Consider the following 24,924-nt stretch of genomic DNA (forward strand, 5'->3'; position numbering starts at 1 on the left):
GGATGCACTCATTCAAGAATGTGAGTTTAAAGTTCACTTTGGTAGTAATAAATGTATGAGCAATATTCATTTTACATTGAATACCATGGACACTTTTATGACATCTTTCCTAGTCTTCAATTCTTTAATGATTGATTCAAACTTCTCTGGAAGTATGTACACATAGAAGTAGCATATAAACTGACTCTCAAGTCTCCCTTATCTGCTTGTAGTTGCTTCATAATTATTGCTCAACCCCCTTTTTCTTATCAAACTCCCCAACTTCAACAAGAAATGAATTGAATGGTGTCATACACAGACCCTTAAACTCGAAAGTTGCTTTATTTTGCTCAAAGGACTAAAATAAATGGACACATTTTTATGTTCAAACTTCAAAAAAGGAGTCCAAAATCATAACTTCAAGCTTTCATCATTTTTGTTGGGAATATGATTTCAGATTAGTGGATTATGTGCAGAAAACATCTCGAAGCTCGATTAGCATATTTTTATCATAGTATACCACCGATGCCAGAACAACCCTCAAAGATTGTTTGAGTATTAAGGAGACATTCATAATGACACGTAGCCTTTGTTCATAGAGCCCTTGTTATCATTTCTACTTTAGACGGCTAGGAACCTTCAATTCAAATGTTTTCATCAATAGCCCAATTCAGTGCCTGTAAGATCTAAATGTAAAATTTCCTTGCCCAAGTTTTATACAAAAGACATTGTTCACTGATATACAAGAGACGAAGACAGTTGTCTATTGCTCTCAAACAATCAATTATATTGTTTGAGAAATATACATAAAAATATATTCACTATACTTGCTCATAGGAGAGCTAGCTCTTATTCCTGGTTTACAATTCTAGTAGAAATGAAGATCCATAATTATGTAAGATTATGTTAATCTAGCAAACAATCCGTTCTTGTGTCATCTATTTCGGGGATACCGAAAACGATGAAGATGAGAACACTGGGTATAACAGATTTCCATTTCCTCCACTAATCCATGAAGGGGCAATGGGTACATTCAATCCATATGACTCTTCCATCAACATAATCACGACTTTTGACATAGGTGGTCTTTGCTCATGTTTCTCTTGAAGACATAGTAGTGCAATTTGAACTAGCCTTTCTGCTTTGTCTTTCACCCAATCTCCATGTAACTTGGTATCAACCAATTTATCCATCTCTCCCTTTCGGAGATACGATCTCCATGCCTACAATAAAACCAGCACTTCTCAATGTAAAACTCAGTAAAACAGCTTTGAAATAAGTGAAAAAGGTAATAAAAAAAGGCTGAAAACACGCAGAAACAGGTTACAAGAAAAGCCAAAAATAACAAATGTACAAAATTAAGCCTTGAAACATAGCATGTCAAAAATGAAAAGTTTGAGATATGCAAAAAATCAAGCAAGAAAAACAAATCTTGAAACAGATAAAAGAAATAAGGTTCACAAATGTATCAACCTTGAAATGTTCATGCATGAAAAACACTTAAAAGTGATGCTAACATACAATGTCTAGGAGGCCTTCATTATAACGAGGATCGATGCTCTTTCTTCCACTTATTGTTTCAAGTGCCACAAGTCCAAAACTGTATGTATCACTCTTTTCTGTAAGAAGGCCTTGCATTGCATACTCGGGTGCAAGATATCCACTGCATCATTACACATCCCAGCAAAAGATAATGCATAACAGTTAAATCATGTGTCTGTTACTTATAAAATAAAATCCCTGGTATGCCTCATAGCAGTGTTTAGTGCAACAGATATGATCGCAAATGTGTGATGAATTCTCATCATTCAAAAAGCTAGTACCAAAACCCAATGAAGAATGTAACCTACAAAACATGATTCCCTAGTGTATCTTACATACAATAGTACTTTCAGATTTTTTATCTCTTTTTCTAGGGAATTCAGGCAGAGTCAACAGATCAAATCCATCAAAGAATGTTTTCTTATATTTACTCTTCTACATAAATTCTTGTGTGCAAAATAGATTGGATTCTCACAATGTTCCAGCAACTTTGGTTGAGACATGAGTTTCATCATTTGGGAAAAGTCTCGCCAATCCAAAATCAGCTATCTTGGGACTCAAGTTGTCATCAATCAGAATATTGCTCGGTTTAATATCTCGATGAATAATGCGGACTCGTGAATCTTCATGTAGGTATGCTAAGCCCCTTGCAATGCCAATGATTATATCATACCGTTCACACCATGTAAGATGAATACCCCGTCCATCTGCCGAGCATAAAGAATCTTGTAAGAACTGGATTACGTACTTGTCATTATGTTGAGAAACCCCTTGTTGGGCATTAAAAATAATATATGCTGAGAGAGACAATACATAATTATATGTGCACTTGTAAGTAAAATGCACATAAATGCAGTGTGCATCAATACATGCATGTTCTTGTTACAAAGAATAGTGAAAACCATCAAACATATCCCAAACATCTTTGAACATTTGCATTAAGTTTTAAAATGGCCCAGAATACCCCACTCTAGCTAGTACAACTAATACAGAAAGTTATTCAAGTAAGTCATGGAAAATTTAGGGATGATATCTATCCAGATGTGTGCTTGCTCAGTCACTCATCGAGTGCAAATCAATATATACATACAAATAGCTCAAGGATTCCAACGTTCATTGATATATAGCTTTATAATAGGAGAAACAGGGTGAGTTACCAAACAAGTGCCTATCGAGGCTTTGATGCTTTAAATATTCATAAACCAAAAGTCTCTTATATCCGTCGGCACAACAACCATACAAACGTATAAGGTTCCGATGTTGCACCGTCGATATGATATTGACTTCATTCAAAAATTCTTGTTCCCCTTGTTGGCTTTGGGCATGGAGTTTCTTTATCGCCACCTCTCTTCCATCCAATAGGACTCCCTGGTGATCAAGATTATACTATATTTAGACATAAGCACTCAAAATGAGATTTTTATTTAAAAACCTTATTGTTACATGGAATTGGTGGAAATAACAATACACCAAAACCATATGAAATTCATTCACAACTTTAAAGAAGATCTTTGTATATAGCCCTTCAATATTCTGGCAGACACACTATGACAACAACTCAAGAAGTGTATCCTAACTATACTTCACTTCCCATACTCTTTGTTTTGGATCTAAAGTGTCTCCTGTGGATACATCTTGCGATATGTGCTTGTATCTCAGTTAGCTTCATTCTTTACTTAAAGCGTCAAATTCACACTCATATGAACAAGCTTTGTTGTGATACTTCAACAAGTAAAATTTTAAGCATACCTTGTAAACTGCACCATATCCACCTTCTCCAAGTTTGTTAGTCCAGTGAAAGTCACTTGAGGCATCTCTGAGCTGATCAAATGAAAAAATCTCACCCTGGTTTGTCGGTGATACAAAATAATAACCTGTAATATTAATATAATAAATCTTTCTAGATACATGAAAAATCTAAGACTTTTTTCATTTTTCATTTTTTAGGGAGGGCATGGATATCCGGAATCTTACCACCAAAAACATAACCAGAATACCCTTTCCGAGTTTTGAAATGAATACAAAATTACCAGAATTTCCCCAGGTTCCAAATAATCACTCAAATGTCCCTCCATTCTGAAAATTTACTCAAATACCCTCAATTAAACATTTCCCCAAATGCCCTTCGGTTTCAAAAGCAAGGGCAGTATGTGTACCTTTGGGTTGTTTGTATACTTCTTCTGGTATTTCTTTTGAAGTCCTTAATTTGAAAAGCAGGAATATACATAATGGTATCGCAAGGATGGTAGCAACCACACCACCTGAGATGCCAAGAATATTCTTAGTGATTTGAAATGGTCCCCGTCCTTCTGGAATGGGCATCTGCCTCCCTACAATGTGGCTAGACTCAAATTAATCCAACAATCCCATATTCATCATTCAACAAACATAGTTGACAAAAGTATAGTTTTATTTAATAGTAAAACATACAACATTAGTACATCCTGTAGCTATTCGATCCATAGCCTTTTGTGTTTTCAGGTGGAATGTGTTTGTAACAGGACAACATGTCTCTAATATACCTTCTACAAAACCAATACTACAGCCTGCATTATGAGCGTGTAATGTATTGTTGCAACTTACATTATGATACATACCTTAACACATAGGATAAGCAAGCCCTTATTCTACCTTGTGCAAGCCATTATTATATCATACAATTGTACAAAGCCATTACTATTATACATTTTTCATACATTTTGTAACATCATGATATATATACATGTAAAAATTTACACTTAATATATGGAAAGAAGATACAAAGCAAAATTTTTGTACCTGAATGGGAAGGGTGAGGATGTGATGGTGATGGCGATGCAGACGGCCGAGGTGGAACGACATTGGTACCAGAGCTGGGAGAATTTCTTCTTTCCTCATAGAAAGGGAAGTCGTCATAACGAAGAAAACAACTTGGATAATGAACTCGGACACCTGGGGTGTTACTACATATATTTCTCGAAGATGAGACAAAGTCATTCAAGTTGGAGAGACAAAAGCTACATTGATCAGGACTAAGGTAGGCCATGCATTGCACCAGCCCATAAACCCTAACTGCCCCGACCATGCCATCAGACATGGAACTAGTGTTGAAAAAGCTTTCTTGAGATGACGCAGCTGCAATAACTGATTTAAGAAGCTTATCCACATCATGCCTATATGTGGTCAGTATATTTTGACCTGCATATCCATGAGGATCACCATCACAACCCCATACTATAGAAGATATGTCGAGGTCAAAAAATGGCATCTCTTGATACCGTATGACACATCCATCAAGCAAAACATAGGCTTGAGACGTATAATTACATTTCTGTATTGCAAAGACTGATGCTTCTTTCACACATTCACCACATTGTGGTAAGGTTAGATCTCCCCTGCATTGGTACATTGCATTTAATGGTGTTGTTATGTTCCCATATAGGGAAGATGATGACGATGATGACTGTTGTTGAAGTCCCTCGGCTGTGCTCTCTAGGGATAGCGTCAGGTTTAGGGTTAGGGTTTGGTTCACAAAGGTGTTTGATGATGTTGACAAGTTGCATGTGTGATAGAAATATGATAAAAAATTGCTTGTTTGTGATGCTTGTGAGGATGCGAGAGGAACCCAACAGAGGAAACTGATTGTTATTAGGGTTTGTAAGCCTCCATAGCCGGTAGGACGGTGCTTCAACATCACCACAGCTAATGGCCACCTTGAAGACTCTCCTCCGTCTCTGTTTCTATCTCCTTGCATGAAAAGCTCTGTTTTCTATTATTTGCTCTTCTCTCTATCTCTAATTTTACTGAAGAGTTTTAGGATTGTGCTTAATTTAGACTATATTTACCTTTTAGGAAATTTACTAAATTGTCCTCTCTTCCCAATGATATCTCTTCGGTATGTCTCTCCAATATGAGAGAACCCAAGTTCAATCCTTGCCATTGGGCTGGTCTGTCATATCGGATGTTTGTACTAATTGATGTATCTTTTCTTTCGTAAATAGGAGCGTATTCAATACAAAATGTAGAATTATAATAGGTAGGGATGCGAGATACTTTCAAACCCACATGAAAACCCATCAGGGATTCCATTACGTTCCTCATATGCGGATACATGATAATAGTGGGCCGAAAAGGTCATATCAAATAATGGTCGATGCAAATGGTGAACATATCATGCCTTCCAATCCCACAAAGCCTTAGGTCCTCCAATGTTAATGTCCTAAAAGTCCCTAGCAAGACGAATTGGCATACCAATGCGCCTTCTAATCATCTACTATGTCTCTCAACACCTACATGTTTGGCCATTGACAACTATCATGCAAATGGAATTCTTAGTCCCTAGCCTCAGGATTGTAGTTTGAGGAAGATGGGAGTGAACCCTCTAACAAGCCAACTCAAGAACATAGAACAAGGAAACTCACTTCCTCGTCGACTAACCCTCCTTAATGAAAAAGCACAACAGAAAGTGTGGCATAACAATAAAGTCGAAGATAAAGACCTTGATGAAGGGTGTATGGCATTGTTTTTCCTCCAAACACCCCAAGCAACTCTTAAGCTTTGTGGCATAGAAGAACCATTTGTTATCACCCGGGTTCATGCATGGACAAACATAAAACATCTCTAAAGGTAAACTAACACTTGTGAGACTCTAATCGTTAAAGTTTAGTAAAAGACAACCACTCCAACAATGTCTAAATGCAAGTACCTACTTCCACAAGAAGGATGTGAGGACAAACCCCAAGCTACTTTTAAGATTTAACAAATAATTAGACTATCTTGAGAAAAGGTCAAGAAATATCAAGAGGATGATTAAGAAGTATAGCTCAAGGAACTCTTACTTGTAAGATCTTACTTGTAAGTTGTATTAAAAGACATCAAAAAACAAAAATGCCCACAATGAGGTATATATACATCTCATGTGCAAAGGTGCATGTGTGTGAGGAGAATATAGAAATAAGGGTGTAAGTCCTATATTAAATGAACTTGATAGTGGGAGATCTAGAAGATATCCCACTTAAGTACAAGGAACAAATTCCTATTTAAGACTTTCTAGTCAACATTCTAATTAGATTCTCTCTAGGTAACTACTAAGTTGAGTGGTTAACTAAATGGCTAAACTTAGTTGACCGTGATATCTCAACACCTTCTTATGGTTTTTCTAGATAAAACATTTAGATATGCAATATTCAAAGCATTGCCTTGCATTTAAAAGGGGAATGCCCAAGTTGAATAGTAATTTACAAAGCCCAAGTAATACAAATTATTATGTTAAATGATAAGAGGATCAATGTTGTTATTGGATGAACACATACACTAATGCATATCTTAAGATGTCTAAAAACAAGTGTATATAATATTGCAACCTTTCTACTATTCAGCATTCAATGACAACATCAGTGAACTGAAAGCAATGTAATCCAAATCAAGAAGATTTAAACTTTCAAGTATATGGCCTTGATTTGTGCATCTTTAACGAATATATTAAGTATTCTTTGAAAAATTGGAGTGTACGAGAATGCCATCATGTTTTTCATGAATTGTGGTTGGATTCAATGAAATGGTCGTATATGTCATGACAGTTGATGTAAAACGTCGGGTTGTTTTAGAAACATTCCAATTTCAATGGATGAAAAATGTAACTTTGAATTACAACTAAAACTATGCAATCATTGGATGTTGAGACCTGGAAAGTCTCTCTCCAATTAGCTCATTAAATATGATGGGTAATAACACTTTTGTCATAATGCACCTAGGGCTAGGTTAAGCATCAAAATGTTCTTCTATTTGTTGCGGATCCTCAATGAAGTATTATTGTCTTTCAAAAATGTATGTTGAAAGGCATAAATCGTTCAATGTGTTCAAATGTTTCTACCGAAGTGAAAGACAAGATTAAAAGTAGATGTGCTTGAAATTTGTGTTCCCTTTTATGCAAACAATTGTCTCTTGATTTTTTCATGGATCGTGGAAATGCAATCATTGTTATATGTTTGCATAATATTTATGACAATGATTTTACGTAGTGTATTGTTTTATAATACTATCATTTTTTATTCTTCGGCATGGGTTGTGTGCCATTTAGAGCTATCCTATTGTCTTGGGTGCTTTTCATTAGAATAAATGAAGTAGTACCAAATTCGAATTCAATTATTGTGTTAATTAAATTATCTCTAGAATAATTGAGGCATTATAGTTATGCAAACTATTTTATCAAAGGTTTTCTATGTCAAGTTACATTTAAATGCACTCTCGAGTTTAAATCTTATCTAAAACTCTCTATGCATTTCCTTACTTTACTAATGTTTTTCTCTCACTCAATACACGTAAAAGTGTGCGAGTGTTATCACTCAAATATGAGACGGTTTTCCTTAAATATGTGGATCACACGAGAGGAAGAGAAACTTTTCTCACATCCACATAGAGATATTTTAAATGTCATAATTTGTTTTTCACTCCAAGCACACCATTTATCAAAACTTATCACGTACAATTTCTTGTACCCGAAAAATATGGAGTAAATTGTTATAATAGTTGGTGAAAAGACAAATAATTAATCTCTACTTCATTTTCATTGCATAGCTCATTCATTTGAATGTTCACTTTCTTAACATCATATAAGGAGGTTGTATGCAATATCAATAGACTTTTATCTACGTTATCCTTGATGCAACTACTTTGTGTACAACAAATTCCAAAAGTACCAACATTTTACGCACTTATTCTTCGCTCATATAGCACTCTATCCTGAGATGCATACAGCAATTACGGGTCAACAATGTGGTCAAAACAATGATAAAAACATGTGCAATTTGCATTTCATATATTGGATAATGCAATCGCAAGAGTGAAAGGGTAATGTAAATGAGCAAGTCTAAGTGAAGGAAATTTATGGCGTAGGTTTATGTGTATGTATGGAATAGCATGTGAATGAAGAATATACACATTTTATACTGGAGTAGTGCATGCGACCTATAAATACTGAACAAACTATTGTCAAAATGAAACATGTGCAAGCTAGAACTCCCCTTTAGATCTAATGCATTCTATAGGTGGCATCTACAACTCCATATCATTAATATCCCCAATTTTGGGTGAACAAATGATCATAAATATTTTATAGAAGTAAATATTCATGTTGAATAAAATCAAGATTCTTACTCTCAAAAGCAATAAATAGACGGTGCATAAATGTTGGGGCATTAACTCATATGCACTCGTGACATGTATATGTAACATATGAGAAATGGTGCATCATTTTTACATCCTAGCATACAAGATATAGCCCGTCACATGTGTGCATTTCCTTGGAGTGCTTTGCTTAGCTTCATTATATCTAAGCAAAACATTAACATGGACAATGGATATTTTCCTTGCTTCTAAGGTTCCTTAACCTATACTATAAACCCAGTTAATGCCCCATTGGATTGGAAATTGTCCGATAGAAATTGGAAAATCATTCCCATCTTGAGAACTATTGTATTTACACATCCCAATCTACAAATAAATGTATTCCTCTTACGTGTCTATCAAGTGATATACATGCATGTGATAGTTGATTAACCTAACACCCTTGAAACATTATTATGGTAAATACCATACTTTTGTATTCATTATTATTATAAGTTTAAAAATAATTAAAGGTAAAAAGTGTAAAAAAACGTAAGAATGTTTTGATAACATGCACATTCGTTTGCATTCGTATGAAAAAGAATGTTTGCCAATGCATTCGAGTATATTACATATTATGGACTCACAACTTTCTCCCTCTCCCGGCGCTTATATAGGAAATTGTGTGTGAATCTATACGTACATCATTTGAAAGTGAGTCATTCACATACCTTTAGTAAGTAGTGGTTTTTAGGATCCTCGTGGTGATTTATGGGGTCTTGGTGCTTAACTTCATAATATACAAGGGGGAACTAGAGAGATGGATAGATTTTATTATCTTTTATTATCTTTGTAGGGGATCAAATATCACCTAAAAAGTGCTTTCACCGCCCTCCGAGGGAGTTAAAAGACAACGAATAGCCTTCATCCAACAATGGTCATCCTCTCCCTTTCTTGAGTCAGTGGGCATCCACATAAGATGGAACTATCGTGTCCCTTCGGGGATTTGTACATAATCGTCTCATTTGTAAAATTTTATAACTAATGGAAGGAGTTTTTTTTTGGAAATAAAAAATAAAAAGTGCTTTCACACAGTGTGGAATTGAGGAATGATTCTAGATGTTCAAGCATTTTACTAATCATCATTGGGATTGAGAGTGCACATAGTGAAGTTGGCAAGAATGAGTACAAGGATTGGACCATGTTGACAATGAATTAAAAGGAAGCTTGAATGTGGTCAAATGCAAAGTATTGTATCAAAGTAATGAATGTCACAAAAAAGAACACGCATTTTGATGCCCCGTTAAATGTGTATGGGTAGAGAGAGAATAGATCAATTTTATTTTCATCCTCAATAGTCAAATATGACTCATGGTATAAAAGTAAAACATTTTCATATAGTGTGTCTTTGGAGTTTATTAGTAATGCTCAATGTGAAAAGCAAGTACTGAAGAAAGTCCCAATTGAGATTGTGCATTGTGGTTGCAAGAGAAAATGTGTGTTGGGAGAGGTTCTAATTGGCGATGTGGGAAAAGAAAAGTTGAATGCATTGAAGATCGAGCATTGTAGTAGAATGTGATGCTTAAACTTATGAGCTTGATGGGAGCAAAATATGCATAATCCACTAGTTTCCTCAGATGTGTTCCAACACCCCATCTCACATGAAAGTTAGTGTGAAAGGCAATGATGTGTCAGTGTATGATAAAAATAAGGATGGACTCTAGCATGTATGATTGAGTGTTGTTTCCCCATCTTGAGAAGAAGAAGATTTTTAGTGAAGAGCAATGTGTGCGATGTAATATAAGTTTCCTTGCATGTGTCCCAACACTCCATCTCACATCAAAGATAATGTGAAAGGCAATGTTGTGCATGATAAACAAAGGGATGGACTCTAGCATGTATGATTGAGCGTTGTTTGCCCATCTTGAGAAGAAGAAGATTTTGTAGTGAAGAGAAAGGTGTGTGATGTAATGTATGAAACATGAGCCACCACATCTCTCCCAAGTCATGATACATTGGTGTTGCAAAAATGACCTATTCATTAGGGGCCTATTTAGGAATAATGAATCTCACATTCCCATGCTTTTCTCACTTATTGGTGAAGGGATTGATGTGCTAGTTTGGAAACGTCATCATTTGAAGGAAAGCTCATTGTGTATTTGGGGGAAATTGGGGGGGGGGGGGGGGGGGGGAGAAGGTTAAGAACATTGAAAGGGAGAGGAGAGGGGGTGGTGTGGTGTGGTGTGAAACATTTGTTTGTGAGGTGAAGCAAGTGTGATCTTTAAAGGCAAGAAGAGACTTGAAGATAAAGAGAACAACGGTGGGGCAAATGACAACACCCTTTTCTTGGTCTAGCCAATTTTGAATTAGATTGAAAATAATCCATAACAACGTCAAACCAAACAAGGTTTGGTGCAAGATGAGTGGATGTACAATTGTGAAGTGAATGTTTGTTTGAGGGGTCATTGATGGCCTAGGTGGTACTAATAACACATGAGAGAGAGAGAGAGAGAGAGAGAGAGAGAGAGAGAGAGAGAGAGAGTGTGTGTGTGTGTCTAGACTCTAGAGCATTTTAGTGTGAGCTTTGAAGAAGGGCAAGAATTCATTAAAAACAAATATTATCATAAAGCCAAACAAAAAGGGGCGTGATTGATACGAATGTTCTTGTTAAGCTAAGCATTAGAACAAGTGTGAAAATGACTAGATGAAAATGATGTCTCCCAAGGGCACGTGATAATGAGAAGTTCAACCATGTCATTGAAGACATGGTCTTCAAAGTAAACAAATAGTTCCATTATTGGAGGGGGTGGGGGAAGCTTTAAATAAAAGATCGGTTTCAAATTGACATTAGTAAGAATAACTGTCATAACTATGATCGTTTTTAACCTTACTAACCCATGGGGTAAATTTGTTACATAAAAAACTCTACAATCGTAATGCATACAAAGATTACCCTGGACTCCAACACATCATTACTTGTACTCCACATCCTAGCATGTCGTGTGTGACCACTGACTTATATGCATCCATCGTTCTCTCGTGTCCAAGTAGTTGTCATGCCATTTGAATTATATGTGATCCATGCACTTTTTTGTAGTCCTACTCACCTTGCTTTTTATGAGGTTAAGCTAGGACATTTGGCTTCGGTTTGCATGTATTGTTCACATTTATGCTTGAGAATCCTCTAAGTGAATAGAATATTTTAAAGCAAAGTGAGTTGGTCTTGTAAGTTGTGATTCAAAGAGTTGTAATGAAAATCCTATTTTCCAAGAAAATAAGACAGTCCCTTGGTGCACTATGGTAGGTATATGCCAATTGCCAACACATTTTTAGTCTACATGTATTGTATGGAGCATAATTAGAAGTAAACAAAAATGTGGTCCAATTGAGGTAATGCGGGTTCATTGGGTCATTGAATGCACCATTTGGACCTTGTTGCAAGTGGGAATATGGTCTAATTGAAGAAACGTAGAGCTAGTTGGAAAGGTACTGGCACGTGGGTAGTTCGTATTGCATGTAGGGCAATCACATCTCTCTCTAGTCAAGTTGTGCATTTAGTAAGTTTAAGCCCGCAAAATTATTAATGAGCTTATGATGTTAAACAAATACATAAAACATTCACAAAGGCATATGGATGCTTGACTAGCCAAAACATGTTTTGGTGGAGCATTGGATGCCCGTTGAGTACTAGTGTGCCACCACAACAACACACAAATTCATCTATCCCCCCATTGTGAACTAGGTTTAACTATAAACTTGTCATTTGTCTACTATTGCAAGTCGCAACTCAAGCTGTTTCAGATTATTCAAAAACGTCAACATCCATCTACGTAGGGAGACAAAGCTCAGCTCCATCACTTGTTGACTTCGTGGTTTACTATCACATAGATGTATATCTCCACTTGAAATCATAGAAACCATGAAACCAAAGTTGTCAAGGAAAATTTTGTTATTTTAAATAATATGAAGATTTTTTAATGTTGATTTTTAAAATATAGATGATTCAATGCAGTAACACGCCATTATTGGTGATCATATAAACTCATCCAATATCATCACTAAGAAGGATCAACTCATGCAAAATGTTATGAAGTGTGTTCATATGTTTAACTAAATTAAGACATATTTTGTTTCTAGCATAAAGGCTTGCAACTTACACATAAGGCTGAGTCTCTCTCAAAATCTTTAAGGAGCTAGTACTTTTCTCCAATAAAGTTTAGGAATGACTTATATTACAACAAATGAATTTAAGTGACCATTCATAAATCTTAAAAGTTTGAAGTTGTGCACAATCTTGGAAGGTGGCATAGGCATACCTACCATGGCCAATTGCAATTGGATCAACGAACGATAGCAATAATTCTGGTTATATTTTAACTATAAAACATGTAAGGTATGCTAGAAAACGAGGCTCAAATGCTAGAAAAATGCGTAAAAATTGTGATTCTATTGTAGAGTGAGCCAACTATTTGTGTTACATAATACATTGGGATGCAAAACTTGTTCTATGACGTAACAACTTTATCAATATGATTTATTCGTGTTGCCAAGCATATATTTGGAAAAGTTAACATAATAAGGATGAGAATAAACTTCTACTCTTAGTTGAATATAATTTGATGCAACTTTGGTATATTCTTTGCCCTCTTATTCTCTTATTGACTATTCGTACTATGAGACCTATTATTTATTCCCATCAATTCTTCAAGAACAAGGTGAAGTAAAAGTAGCCTTCTTTGCTTTTCTTTCACCGATTGTAATTGAAATAAAATATTGCACACTTTGCAAGTGTTACCATGGAGGTTTTGTTGTCAATGAACACAATCGAAATATCATAATGACGAAAAGTCTTTTACCGAGGTTTAACCATCCTAAGTTAGCATCAACATAATCAAATGCACGAGTGAAGACATGTACCTCAAGCATGCACCAAGGACGGAAACCCAAAAAATGTCTCATGTTTTGTTTGGGTAGGGGACAATGAAATTTCACCGAGGGATAATTTTTGCATATTTATTGAGAATTGAAGGAGAAGATGGGACCTTTTAATTTTGTTTTGAAATCCTCGTGGGGTCACAATGATGAGCATGATGAGGCTTGAAAAGGATTTGATAAGCAACCCTGTTTTAAGACATCCATCTTTAATTCTTCCACATGTAATGAGACATCACACTATCTCGGGACTGTAAAATTGATGTTGTTTGTTTGTTTCCCAAACGATAATAAGACACAACAACACATTTTATATGGGTTGATACAGACAAAACATAAGAATTTTGATGATTGGATTGCTAATTATGACATTCTCCTTTAGAAAATTGTCAGGTGCAAATTGTAAAAAAGGGAAACGAATGGGGAGATTACATAGTCGAACCTAATAGTTTATTTTGCTCACCAAATTTTATGACTTACACATTCCAATGTTTCCTAACTATCTAGATGTATTCGCATTCTTCAAAACTACAGTGGGCACATGATTATTCTTATGTATCAAACCAAAAGCAAACATGCACATATGAATGGGAACCAACATAGAAGAACTTTCTTACATAACTATTCAAAAAAAACTATGAAATGGTTCACTTGCAACTGTATTCTTACTATCATGAACACAAATTGGCATCATTTCAACTGGATTTAGTTGCTTTTGACACTATAATTATACACACATAAACATATGTTTATTAAAATTTGGGTCAATCTGTCTTAAAATTTACGGTTTCCTCTAATTGCAATCAACATCTTATGTTCCTAATGATTATCACGTCGCTCATCAATAACATAACCATTGTACACTAGAGATTCCTTCAACTTGTCAAATGATCTGGTTTGTTTTCTGCTGGCAATTTCAATATTCCATTTGCACTTACTTTTAAGGAAAAACACCCAAATACCTCGAAGGTTTTTCTTTGTTTCCCAAATGTCCCTACGTTACACATATTCATTATTTCTCCAAATGACCCTAGTTAGCCTAGAAATAGCAATTATATGCATGTTTTTTATTGTTTTGTGGATAATTCAACCCATTTTGCTCAATTAATATGACCAATTCATCCTTACTTCTCTCTTTGGGAGGGTAACCAATGGCATTTGGGGAATTATTGGAAATGCATGGGCGTTGTCTTCTCCCTTTCTTCTATTTGTCGCACTTAGAATGTTTAATGCTTTACAAGCCCCCCACCCCCATTTAATTTACTGTGAAACTTTCGCAACAAAGTACTTGATATAGGCAATGGTCTTGCCTACGAATGCTTATCTTGGTCTTGAATGTATAATGGTTTGTAACATCCCTTAGTGATTCATCAATGACCATATGTAAAACAACCAACCATACTCACTTGGCAACCGGCTAACATTGATAACCTACCTTGGCATTGATTTAAAGATAATGTACATCTTACCAAATTTCTAGTTTTAATTGGTCCAACTTATCCATATTGAAAGAGTTTGGATTTTGTTATCTTAGTATAAATCAACTTAGTATTGACGAAATTGTAAGGAATATTCTTCATGACAACTGTAACGTTAATGTTTTGAACATTCGACATTAAGACAAAGATAAATAATTCTAATAAAAATTAACGGTATTCAATATCTTCCTTGGTGTTTTTTAAGATGAACCCAGTTTTTGGAAATATATTTTGATTAAGTTCATTCTTCTTAAACTATCGTTTTTCAATTGTTAATAGAGTGTGAGTTGCTTAGTTTCAAGCTTTGTTCCAAATATATTTTGTTTCGGTGAACTATGGGTATTTATTTTGCACACCTTATTTGTCTCCTTAACAAGGAATAATCATAAAAAAGTAAAGGGCTACTTTAGTGCCTGTAAAGTACTTTAATATACAATGATAAGCCATATGGCTAGCTCATCGCAACTATTCCTCTCTTTAATATACATAATACAATGATAAAACTTATGGCTAGCTCATCGCAATTATTCCTTTGTTTATTAACATGGTTCTAGTCGGTCCTTGAAGTCATTCCAACAATTTATGTTTTAGCCCCACAATTTACAACACATGCAAGTTGGTGAGACCATTTATACGAAAAGAGTGCAAGAATTATCGTCATGGAAAGACAATATTGAAAACATTTACACATGTGCAATTTTATCATGAAGGAAGCATTGCATGGAAAAATAATGGATGACAAATCTTCTTGTTGTTTTTTTAGAGGATCATGTGGACGATGACAATCTAGTTTTAAAAAAAGGGTACTTGAGGGACATATATATATATGTACATAGAGAGAGGGAAAGAGATTAATGGTGTAAGGACATGCTCCAACTCCCCAAACGCTAAAAACGATACATGAAGAGGAGACAAGACATGTCATTACGACAAGACTTTGTTCATAATACTGTGGAGCCCACAATGCACATGGTCATCTCACGAAGGCCATGCATGTATTTGTGTTATTTTCGAAATGAATGGTAGAACAATCAATGATTGTGCTATTGATGGTGTGAATGCATGTCATGAATGATGCACAATCATTTAAAGAGACTAGTATTTAGTATTACTTAGGATGTACTCGTTTTCCAAGGAATTGAGGTGTAAGCCAAATGACAAAACAAACAAACACACACACACCATGATTCGGCTCTCCTCCTAGCCATACAACTTATCTTCATCTTCCCACATACCCTAGCATATTTCCTAGAGTTCTACGCATAGGGGGGTACATATAGATTGAACCATCAATTTGATTACTATTGCTAATCAGGTAATCAAAACACATAATAATCCTTTTTGTTTTAGTAAGCATACGAGATTCCCGGTAATGAACAACAGGGTAATCTAAAAATTAGTGCTAATTTGATATAATTGAAAAGTCGGGGTACCTAGAAATTTGGTAACTTTAAAAAAACTTAGGAGTATTCTAGTAATTTAGGAGAGCATATTATTATTATTATTATCATAATGTGTTATTTTGTGCGTATCATGCATGTCTATGTAAGCGAGGCGGTGCGGCCCTATTGGAATTAACAATTCAACCCATGCATCTAGTTGAGAGAAAACAAATGAACGATATACGCGTGTAAAAGCAAGAATTAATGTCTATGCAAAATAGTGTCATTAACACTACCAATATGAAATACATTTGGGTTTTGATACAACTCTTTCACACGAGAACAATATCCACTAGTTTCAACTTTGGCTTTATGAATGATCTAAAAACTATAATTACAAACTATCTACCTACCTTAAATTGGTGCAAAGAAGGAACCAGAAATTCTTGCCTTTGCCCCCTTTCTTTGAAAGTGAAATATAGATTCAATTTGCACATGTGTTCACGGTTCTAACCCTATGTGCAGTGAATAATTTGCCCATGTGTACAATTTCCATATGAAATATACAAGCAATGAATATTAGCTTGTTATCTGTTTTTGATTCAAGCTTGCATATGCCCTTATATCATACAACAAATTGGCAGAGACAAGAATATCACAAACCCTGGTCACTACGAAAACCCATGTGAACCTATAATAATATATAGTATGTATGGTATTTCACCAATCAAGTTTTGAAGGTCATATAGAATTATTGTGGAAACTAGAAGGTCATAAAACTTCACATTGACATTTATCTTATGGAAGATTTGGAACCCAAATGATGAACATATTGAGTCGAGGATAAATGGGCCCACCAATCATAGCATGGTTTTTTTTTCTTTCAAAAAAACAATCATAGCATGCTTTGAAGTCCACCTATTATCACATAGACAATGAAGTGCTTCCAGATCTGAAATCTCACCACATTAATAGAAGCCCAGAGGTCAGGACTCAACCCCAACGTACGTCATGCCAAGAAGATGAAAGGAGGGGGTGGACAAAACACGTTTCCAATTATGTGCTTACAATGACATGCCACTATGAGAGCAAACTCAAACATGTTGTGAGGCAACCTAGTCCATATATGTACATATACATAACTCACCGATGCTTATGAAATATGCAAATGGGCGGGGGCCATCTCACGATTTGACAAACTACTACTACTGCTACTACTATAAGAACCCATTGTTGTTGTCAGCCCCTTTTAAATCCCCTGGCCTAGCGGCACAACCGACACATGCACATATGCAAGATGCAACGAGCGGAATGCCATATTGTCAGAACCTGTGTTGCTATGTGCACGCTTTATGCTTAGGCTAGAGCGTCATACACGACAAAGAGCGGTGAAGACCACGATGATGATGAAATGAATGAATGGTTGGTTGTGATGAGGGTGAGAATGTGGTCCTATCTATACCTTTGGGGGAAGAGAGAGAGAGAGAGAGAGAGAGAGAGAGAGAGAGAGAGAGAGAGAGAGAGAAAGAACAGGAAAAATACAAAAGCATAACATAAGGAAACAGAAAATGAGACAGGATATGTGGTCCTAAACCAAAGTTGCACACACGTCACACTGATAAAAAAATAAATAATAAAAAAATAAAATGGCATTTAAAAAAACAAAAAGACAGCATAAATATGAAAAATATAATGTTATTATTCTGAAGAAGAAGAGCAAAAAAGAAATTAGAAGAATAACTAAAAAGAAAACATGTACATTGATGACAGATGTAATAAATAAACATATAAAAAAAAACAGGTATGCAATAAATAAATAAATAAAATATTTGATTTACAAAATAGAAAAACTACTCACAAAAAGCAAATAAAAATAAAAATAAGGAAGACAATAATAAAGGATAAAAAGGGAGAATAACAAATGTGAAAATAAAATAAAAATAAAATAAAATAAAATAAAATAAATAAATGATAATGATAATGTGATGTCTGGTATGTCTGCAGTGTAAATGAACCCTTAAAAACCCAAAACACATCATCCCATCATCTTTTATTTCTTCTTCCTTTTTTCACCCCTTCTCTCTCTCTCTCTCTCTCCTTCATGGCCATGCCCATCCATGGCTTCTTCTCTGCCTTCTTCAAAATCAACTCATTGAAGAAGTACACCATCGCCATTTAGGGTTTCCATTCGAGCTTCAGAAAGAGCTTGCCACTCTTTTTAGGATTTTTTCACAGCAAAAAACGGAGAGGAACTCAGTATTGTTAGGGTTTTCACTTTGAGCAAGACGAGACGCCATCGTTAAGAGTTGTCCATTTGAGAAGAACAACTAGGGTTTCTTTCACGTAAAGTAGAAAATTAAGTTTCTTTTTAGGGTTCCAAATCGTGCATTAGAACAGTAATGTGCAGGCCTTCTCATTTGAGCAGAGGAATTAGGAAACTGTAAGCAAATAAGGGATTTCGCCTCTTTCCTGATCAGCCATGGAGGATCAGAAAGCTCCCACATGGCTAACTAATGGTAGCAATAACAATAACAATATATCAAATTCTCATCGTAGTCATCATCCTCACCATAATCTGCAACAGATTATGAAGCATCAGAAACAGCAGGATATAAATGATGCTGAGAAACCCTGGAGAATTGATAACAGTAATAATAATAATAATTGCAGAGATTTCAATATACATCCTCGTGGCATCCTGCATCTTCATCATGAAACTCTTCCTTCTTCCTCATCTCCTGCAAACCCTAAGAATTCCACGACCCACACTTCCTCCTCTGCAGCAGATCTTCGTCAAAACAATAACAATAACAATACTGCGCAGACAGATCTTCTCAATCCCCATAGCAATGGCTTAATACTGACCTCAGATCCTGCTGCTGTCTCTGCTTCACCATCCCCATCGCTGCAATGCCTTCTCCAACCAAATACTTCACCATCATCTAGACTGAAAGCAGAGATAAGTGTACATCCTTTGTACAATCAACTTCTTTCTGCTCATGTCTCTTGCCTTCGTATTGCCACACCCGTGGATCAGTTGCCATTAATCGATGCCCAGATTGCTCGATCTCCTCAGATTAACTCTAAATACCTTCAAATCCTTGGGAATGGAAGCTCGGTTCATCTAAATCAGAAACTTATTGATGCTACTGACGACAAAGAAGAACTCGATCAATTCATGGTAACTTCATCTTCTTGTGCACACATAAGTAATAATTCTTCTGTGTATATGTAAGCATAAACTCATGCATACATAAATACATAAACTTTCTGTCTATATGTATTATAGACATTTAATTCTTATATTCTTCTTTTTTTTCCCAGTATTTAAATACCTGCGTATACATTATTCATGCAGAGATATTCCTCTCTTCATGTATGTATGTATGCCTATATTAACGATTATCTGTGCATTATTTCAGTTCATTGTAATTCCTTTGATCATTATTGTGGGTTGTACGAATAACTAATCGTTCTAAGTTTTTTGTTGTTAACTACCAGCTGTTTGTTTTTGCTAATTAATTTCTTAATTATAATCGTAATCGAAACTTAAGTTGCAAGGCATTCTAATCCAAACCCACTAAATACCCTCATCAAAAGATTAAATAGTTTAAGATCACTCTAATTGCAGGCTTAATTCCCTAGTGATTACTCTAACTAGAACCCTAATTTGCCAAATATTACTCAATTACAACCTTAACTACCTTGCTATGGTCGTTCTAATCAGATGCTTAATCTGCTTTTCATTATAATCAGGATTATGAGATTAAGTCGCCGATTAGTGACGTGATTTGCTAGCCAACTCTAATTAATGGAAATTGCTGATCCTTGAAAGAGTAATTAATGACATAACTAACCACTAATTATATGGTAGTCCTATTGATTACCGTCTATTTCACTGTATGCGCAGGCACACTATGTTCTTCTACTCTGCACATTCAGAGAGCAGCTTCAGCAACACGTGAAGGTGCACGCCATGGATGCTGTGATGGCGTGCTGGGATATTGAACAGTCTCTGCTAACTTTAACAGGTATCCTATACATACCGTTAATAGCTTTACAACTCAGAGATTCCTCTGTTCTGCATATCCTTAAACATGTCGATATAAACGCCCCCCCCAAATCATGTTAATTAAAACCCAAATTATGTCAATGTAACTCCTAATAATGGCGATGTAAACCTAAGTATGTGGAAGAAAACCTTAATACCGAAGGATGAAAGATGTGGTTTAACCTAAGTCTCTTTTGAATCCCGGTATACCGATGGGGTACTAGTCCATTAACTGTTTTGCCAAGAGATAAAACCCTAATTGCCATTAGGAGAGATCGAACTCATTAATTTCTCGATTAGACTGACACTGATGAAAGGCTGCATTTTCAGCCAGAACTAACTGTCATGATGATGAGAAACTAATTTTGAGATTTGATTTTTTGACCCGGAGCCCCAATTCCGTGGAGACAGTACAGAGCGGTCGAAAGCCTGATTTTCTGCGCCTGTTTTTCTTTTCCTTTACTCTTAACGACCAGACATAAAAAGCCCTAAGTTATTCTGATGATAAAGATTCGCGGAAAAAATTCTATCATTTCTGTGAACACACGAATAATTAATTTATAACCTAAATAGGAAAGGACAAGAAGAAAATGTGTCGAGAGATTTTGATGGTTCTTGTCCACACAGGTGTTTCTCCTGGAGAAGCTACAGGGGCTACCATGTCTGATGATGATGATGATGATGATGGCGATGGCGATGGCGATGGCGATCATGAAGATGAAGATATAGGTAACAGTCTTCTCGCCGATAAAATGAATGGGCATCAGCATGACACTAGCGGCTATGGACCTCTCATTCCCTCAGAAACCGAAAGAACTCTCATGGAGCGAGTCAGACAAGAGCTCAAGAATGAGCTGAAAAACGTAAGGAATCACAGACCATTTAAACGCTAATGACTAATAATTAGCAATTAATCATTGTATAATCATACTCATAATGGCATCCATCACCCATCGTTTATCACCTAATGGAAAATCCTTGATAATTGATCTCTAACATGACTAATCATTAACCGTTAGTCATTCTATAATCATAATCAATTAAGGCATATGATCAATAAATACTCCAAGAAAAACTAGGGGAGGGCTCTTCTTAAGTATGGCATCATCGTGATGAAATAGAATGTGCTACTTCGACAGAGCCCTACCCTGCAAGATCAGGTGTGGATTATATGGGTGTGGGTGGTTTTCAGTCAATTCTAATAGCTTCTGGAAACTGCCCATTTCATGGCGGCCGGAGACCGTCCATTTCATGGTTTCCGGAAACTGTCCTTTTCATGGCGTCCGGGAGAGCCCCTATCATGGCTTCCGGAAACCGCCCATTTTATGGCTTCCTTCCGGAAACTGCCCATTGATTAGGGAACTAAGGCACTGAGGTATTATAATGTGGGTTACTGGACGATTGGATGATGGAATGAATGAATGGATTGTAGGGATACAAGGAACGGATTGTGGACGTGAGAGAGGAGATCCTTCGCAAGCGCCGGGCGGGGAAGTTGCCGGGAGACACCACCTCCATCCTCAAGTCATGGTGGCAATCTCATGCCAAATGGCCTTATCCAACGGTTAGTAATGCTGATCATCTACTCATTAGGGTTTTTAGGGTTTAGGGTTTTATGATTCACATTGAGATGTTCTGAGTCTTGGACTTCTATTGCAATACTTGTTTTACCTCCTTACGTTACATAATGAGCTTAGAATCCTGATTGCATAACAATTGAATCTTCAAACAATTAGGCAAAATTATTCCGTGATTTTGTTTCAATCTCTAAGTCGATAAGCATAATATCTATCTGACAGGGTTACAATCATACAGCTTAAAGTTGTCATAATATAATTCACATTAGAGAATTCATTGTGTTTGGCGTCTATAACTGCTAGTTATGGAGTACTACCTAATATTTTAGCTTTTGTAAATCAAAATATTTAAGATGGTTATTATCAAAGTTCCTAGCTAACTACCCCCTCACCTACGAGATGTTACTTAGTACATAACTTTTCAATGCTTGAATGTTCGAATCTTCACACTAAATTTATTTGTGAAAGTATATATGTCAATCGTATGTCAAGCAGTCTAACATCATGCTCTACGTGGTTTATGACAAGAATCATCAATTTGCTACAGCTAAAAATTGTGTTCATTAACATTGGTTCATGGAAAATGTTTCATAGTTAGTATGATCTCAACTAAAATTTTGGAGAGTGTTATTATGAGACCAATGACAAACCCATTGCTCACAAATTTTTGAGCCCATGACCTAAGCTACAAACCAGTTACCACAAAGTTTACGAATTACACTACAGCATTTAAAGTTTAAAAATTATAAACATAATGCTATTGATTTGTAGGAAGGCAATGGTTTTTGTAATGTGATTTGACACAAAATGTCACATTTCCATAAAATATTGAGACAAGCAAAAATGGCTTCAATGTAATCCAATCTTGGTGCAAAAAACACACACAACTGCATTTTGAAAAAACTCAGCCCTAAACTAAATAATAATTATTCCATTTATCTTCATTATAGTTGCTTCACCTTGATTACAAATCCTCTGTATCATGAGGGCTATTACTGTGATCCACCTTGTTGCTTGCGAGCTCCCAGCCCATGCAAGCAGGTACCCAACACCTTAATAAGGTGGTAACTTCTACATATCTTTAGTTAATGAGAATAGTGCAGAGTTGCAAATTTCTTAACATCTAAAGGAAGTTATGATTTCGTGATGTCCTGACCATTGGATCCTCTCTGTATCCGTGGTAACCAATGGAAGGATCTTTGGAAAAGAAATGTTGTATTCTGTGCTGAGATCATTGCCAACATTCTCTCTTTCTTAAATTCGAAGAAAAATAGATAAAAGTTTGGTATTTTTAACATATGTCGTGGGTTCAAACTCGTGATCCTGCCTCTTTGGTACTTCTGTATAGATGTGTGTACATATAAATGATTGGGAGGAAATTAGTTCCTCAGCCAAATCATGATAATATCTAATGCATAGTTGTGCGTCTAATGTCATAATTTGTGTATATATAGAAAAAAAGAAGAAGATCGAGAAGGTATATCAATTGCCGAGACAAAATCATGATCATATCCAATGCATAGTTGCGTGTTTATAATTTCAGAGGATATAAACTTTAGTAAGAGAAACCATGGTATGCTTTTTAATGTGTATTCTGATCAGGAGGACGAGAAGGCAAGGCTTGTTCAGGAAACAGGGTTGCAATTGAAACAGATCAACAATTGGTTCATCAACCAGAGAAAGAGGAATTGGCACAGCAACCCATCATCATCCTCTGTTCTCAAGTCCAAACGTAAAAGATAAGAGAGAAAGAGCAAACAGAAGAAAAAAGAAAAAACCAAATACTCACAAGAATGATCAATATAACAGATATGGTGAGATGAAAAACATCATGGGCTACTTATGTTGGAAGAAGAAGAATATAGCCAAACAGGGTTTTTTTGTGGATATCTATAGAGACAGAGACAGAGACAGAGACAAGTCTAACAAAGTAAGATTCAGAAGAACTATAACATATCAGGTTTGTTTTTGGGGGAATATATATATCAATATATACAAAAAGAGAGAAGGTGGGTGTGTGTGTCCATGAAAATTATATATATATATGTATCCGTTTCTCAATCAATGGCTTCTTCATCCATCAACTATTCCTAGCTGACTATAGGACTGATTTATATGTATTGCCCCTCCTCATCATATGGAAAAGCCTGAAGATATGTAGTCACTGTGATATGGTGGGATTGATCAGTAGAGAGCTGTCAAAATGAAGAAGAACTATTAGCTGTATTACATAATTTACATAGAGATGATATATAAGCAATGTTCATATTTTAGTTAGAGACAATAACTATATATAAGATATACATACATATTTACCCTAAGTTAAATTTATATAGGTAGAAATTATATATATACATACATTTAGTTTAGGTGACTAAGGCAATAATATTTCTGCTTTTATGCTATGAACACCACGTTCCAGTCTAAGCATTCTGTTGTTGCCAAATGTAGTAAGTATTAACCAAAAGAAGCAATGTGTTTCTCAAGAAAAAAATAGAGAATATTCAGCCTTTTGTAGTTTTGTCTATTGGAACAGGCTTTTTTTCAGCCTTTCTGGTACATACTGTCTAACTGTCTATCGTAACATGCCTTTTTTCAGCCTTTCTGGTATTGTCTATTGTAACATGCCTTTCTTCATCTTTTCTAGCATATCTTCAGCTTTTACCATCGATTCCTTTTGAGATTGTTCTCTAAGTCTCTCTGCTTTACTTACCTTTGTTTTTTCTTTATAAGGTTTTGCAAATCCTTGTACATTCTCTCTTTGGACCTTCCTTGTTTTGGATGGCCTTCTGCCCAAATGCTACTCCAATTTGAACCAAAAAAGCACTTATCCTTTGAACTGCAATCTCTTTTTTTCTATATGTTTAGATTGAGTTTTATGTCTAGTTGTATAAGATGAT

The 24,924-nt window shown here is 35.7% G+C and overlaps 2 protein-coding genes across 2 annotated transcripts; one reads left to right on the plus strand and one right to left on the minus strand.

The window, feature by feature from the left end:
- Nucleotides 1-223: 223 nt before the first annotated feature.
- Nucleotides 224-5,036, minus strand: LOC147866639 (cysteine-rich receptor-like protein kinase 26). The gene is made up of 9 exons (XM_087316767.1): nucleotides 4,300-5,036; nucleotides 3,963-4,067; nucleotides 3,678-3,851; nucleotides 3,271-3,395; nucleotides 2,679-2,889; nucleotides 1,997-2,228; nucleotides 1,501-1,642; nucleotides 933-1,202; nucleotides 224-337 (listed from the first exon to the last, which is right to left on the minus strand). Exons 1-9 carry the CDS (start codon nucleotides 4,907-4,909, stop codon nucleotides 224-226), a joined length of 1,983 nt encoding a protein of 660 aa, XP_087172893.1. The 5' UTR covers nucleotides 4,910-5,036.
- A 13,695-nt stretch (nucleotides 5,037-18,731) lies between these two features.
- LOC147866640 (homeobox protein knotted-1-like 7) lies at nucleotides 18,732-24,603 on the plus strand. Its single transcript, XM_087317091.1, has 5 exons — nucleotides 18,732-19,577; nucleotides 20,307-20,427; nucleotides 21,075-21,310; nucleotides 21,880-22,011; nucleotides 23,627-24,603. The coding sequence occupies exons 1-5, from the start codon at nucleotides 18,876-18,878 to the stop codon at nucleotides 23,765-23,767; spliced, it is 1,332 nt and encodes a 443-aa protein (XP_087173217.1). The 5' UTR covers nucleotides 18,732-18,875; the 3' UTR covers nucleotides 23,768-24,603.
- The last annotated feature ends 321 nt before the right edge of the window (nucleotides 24,604-24,924 follow it).

This window comes from Azolla caroliniana, unplaced genomic scaffold, assembly GCF_043228905.1.
Source record: "Azolla caroliniana isolate FFs.n. ecotype wild unplaced genomic scaffold, voAzoCaro1.0.p SCAF_3, whole genome shotgun sequence".
NCBI classification, from domain to species: Eukaryota; Viridiplantae; Streptophyta; class Polypodiopsida; order Salviniales; family Salviniaceae; genus Azolla; species Azolla caroliniana.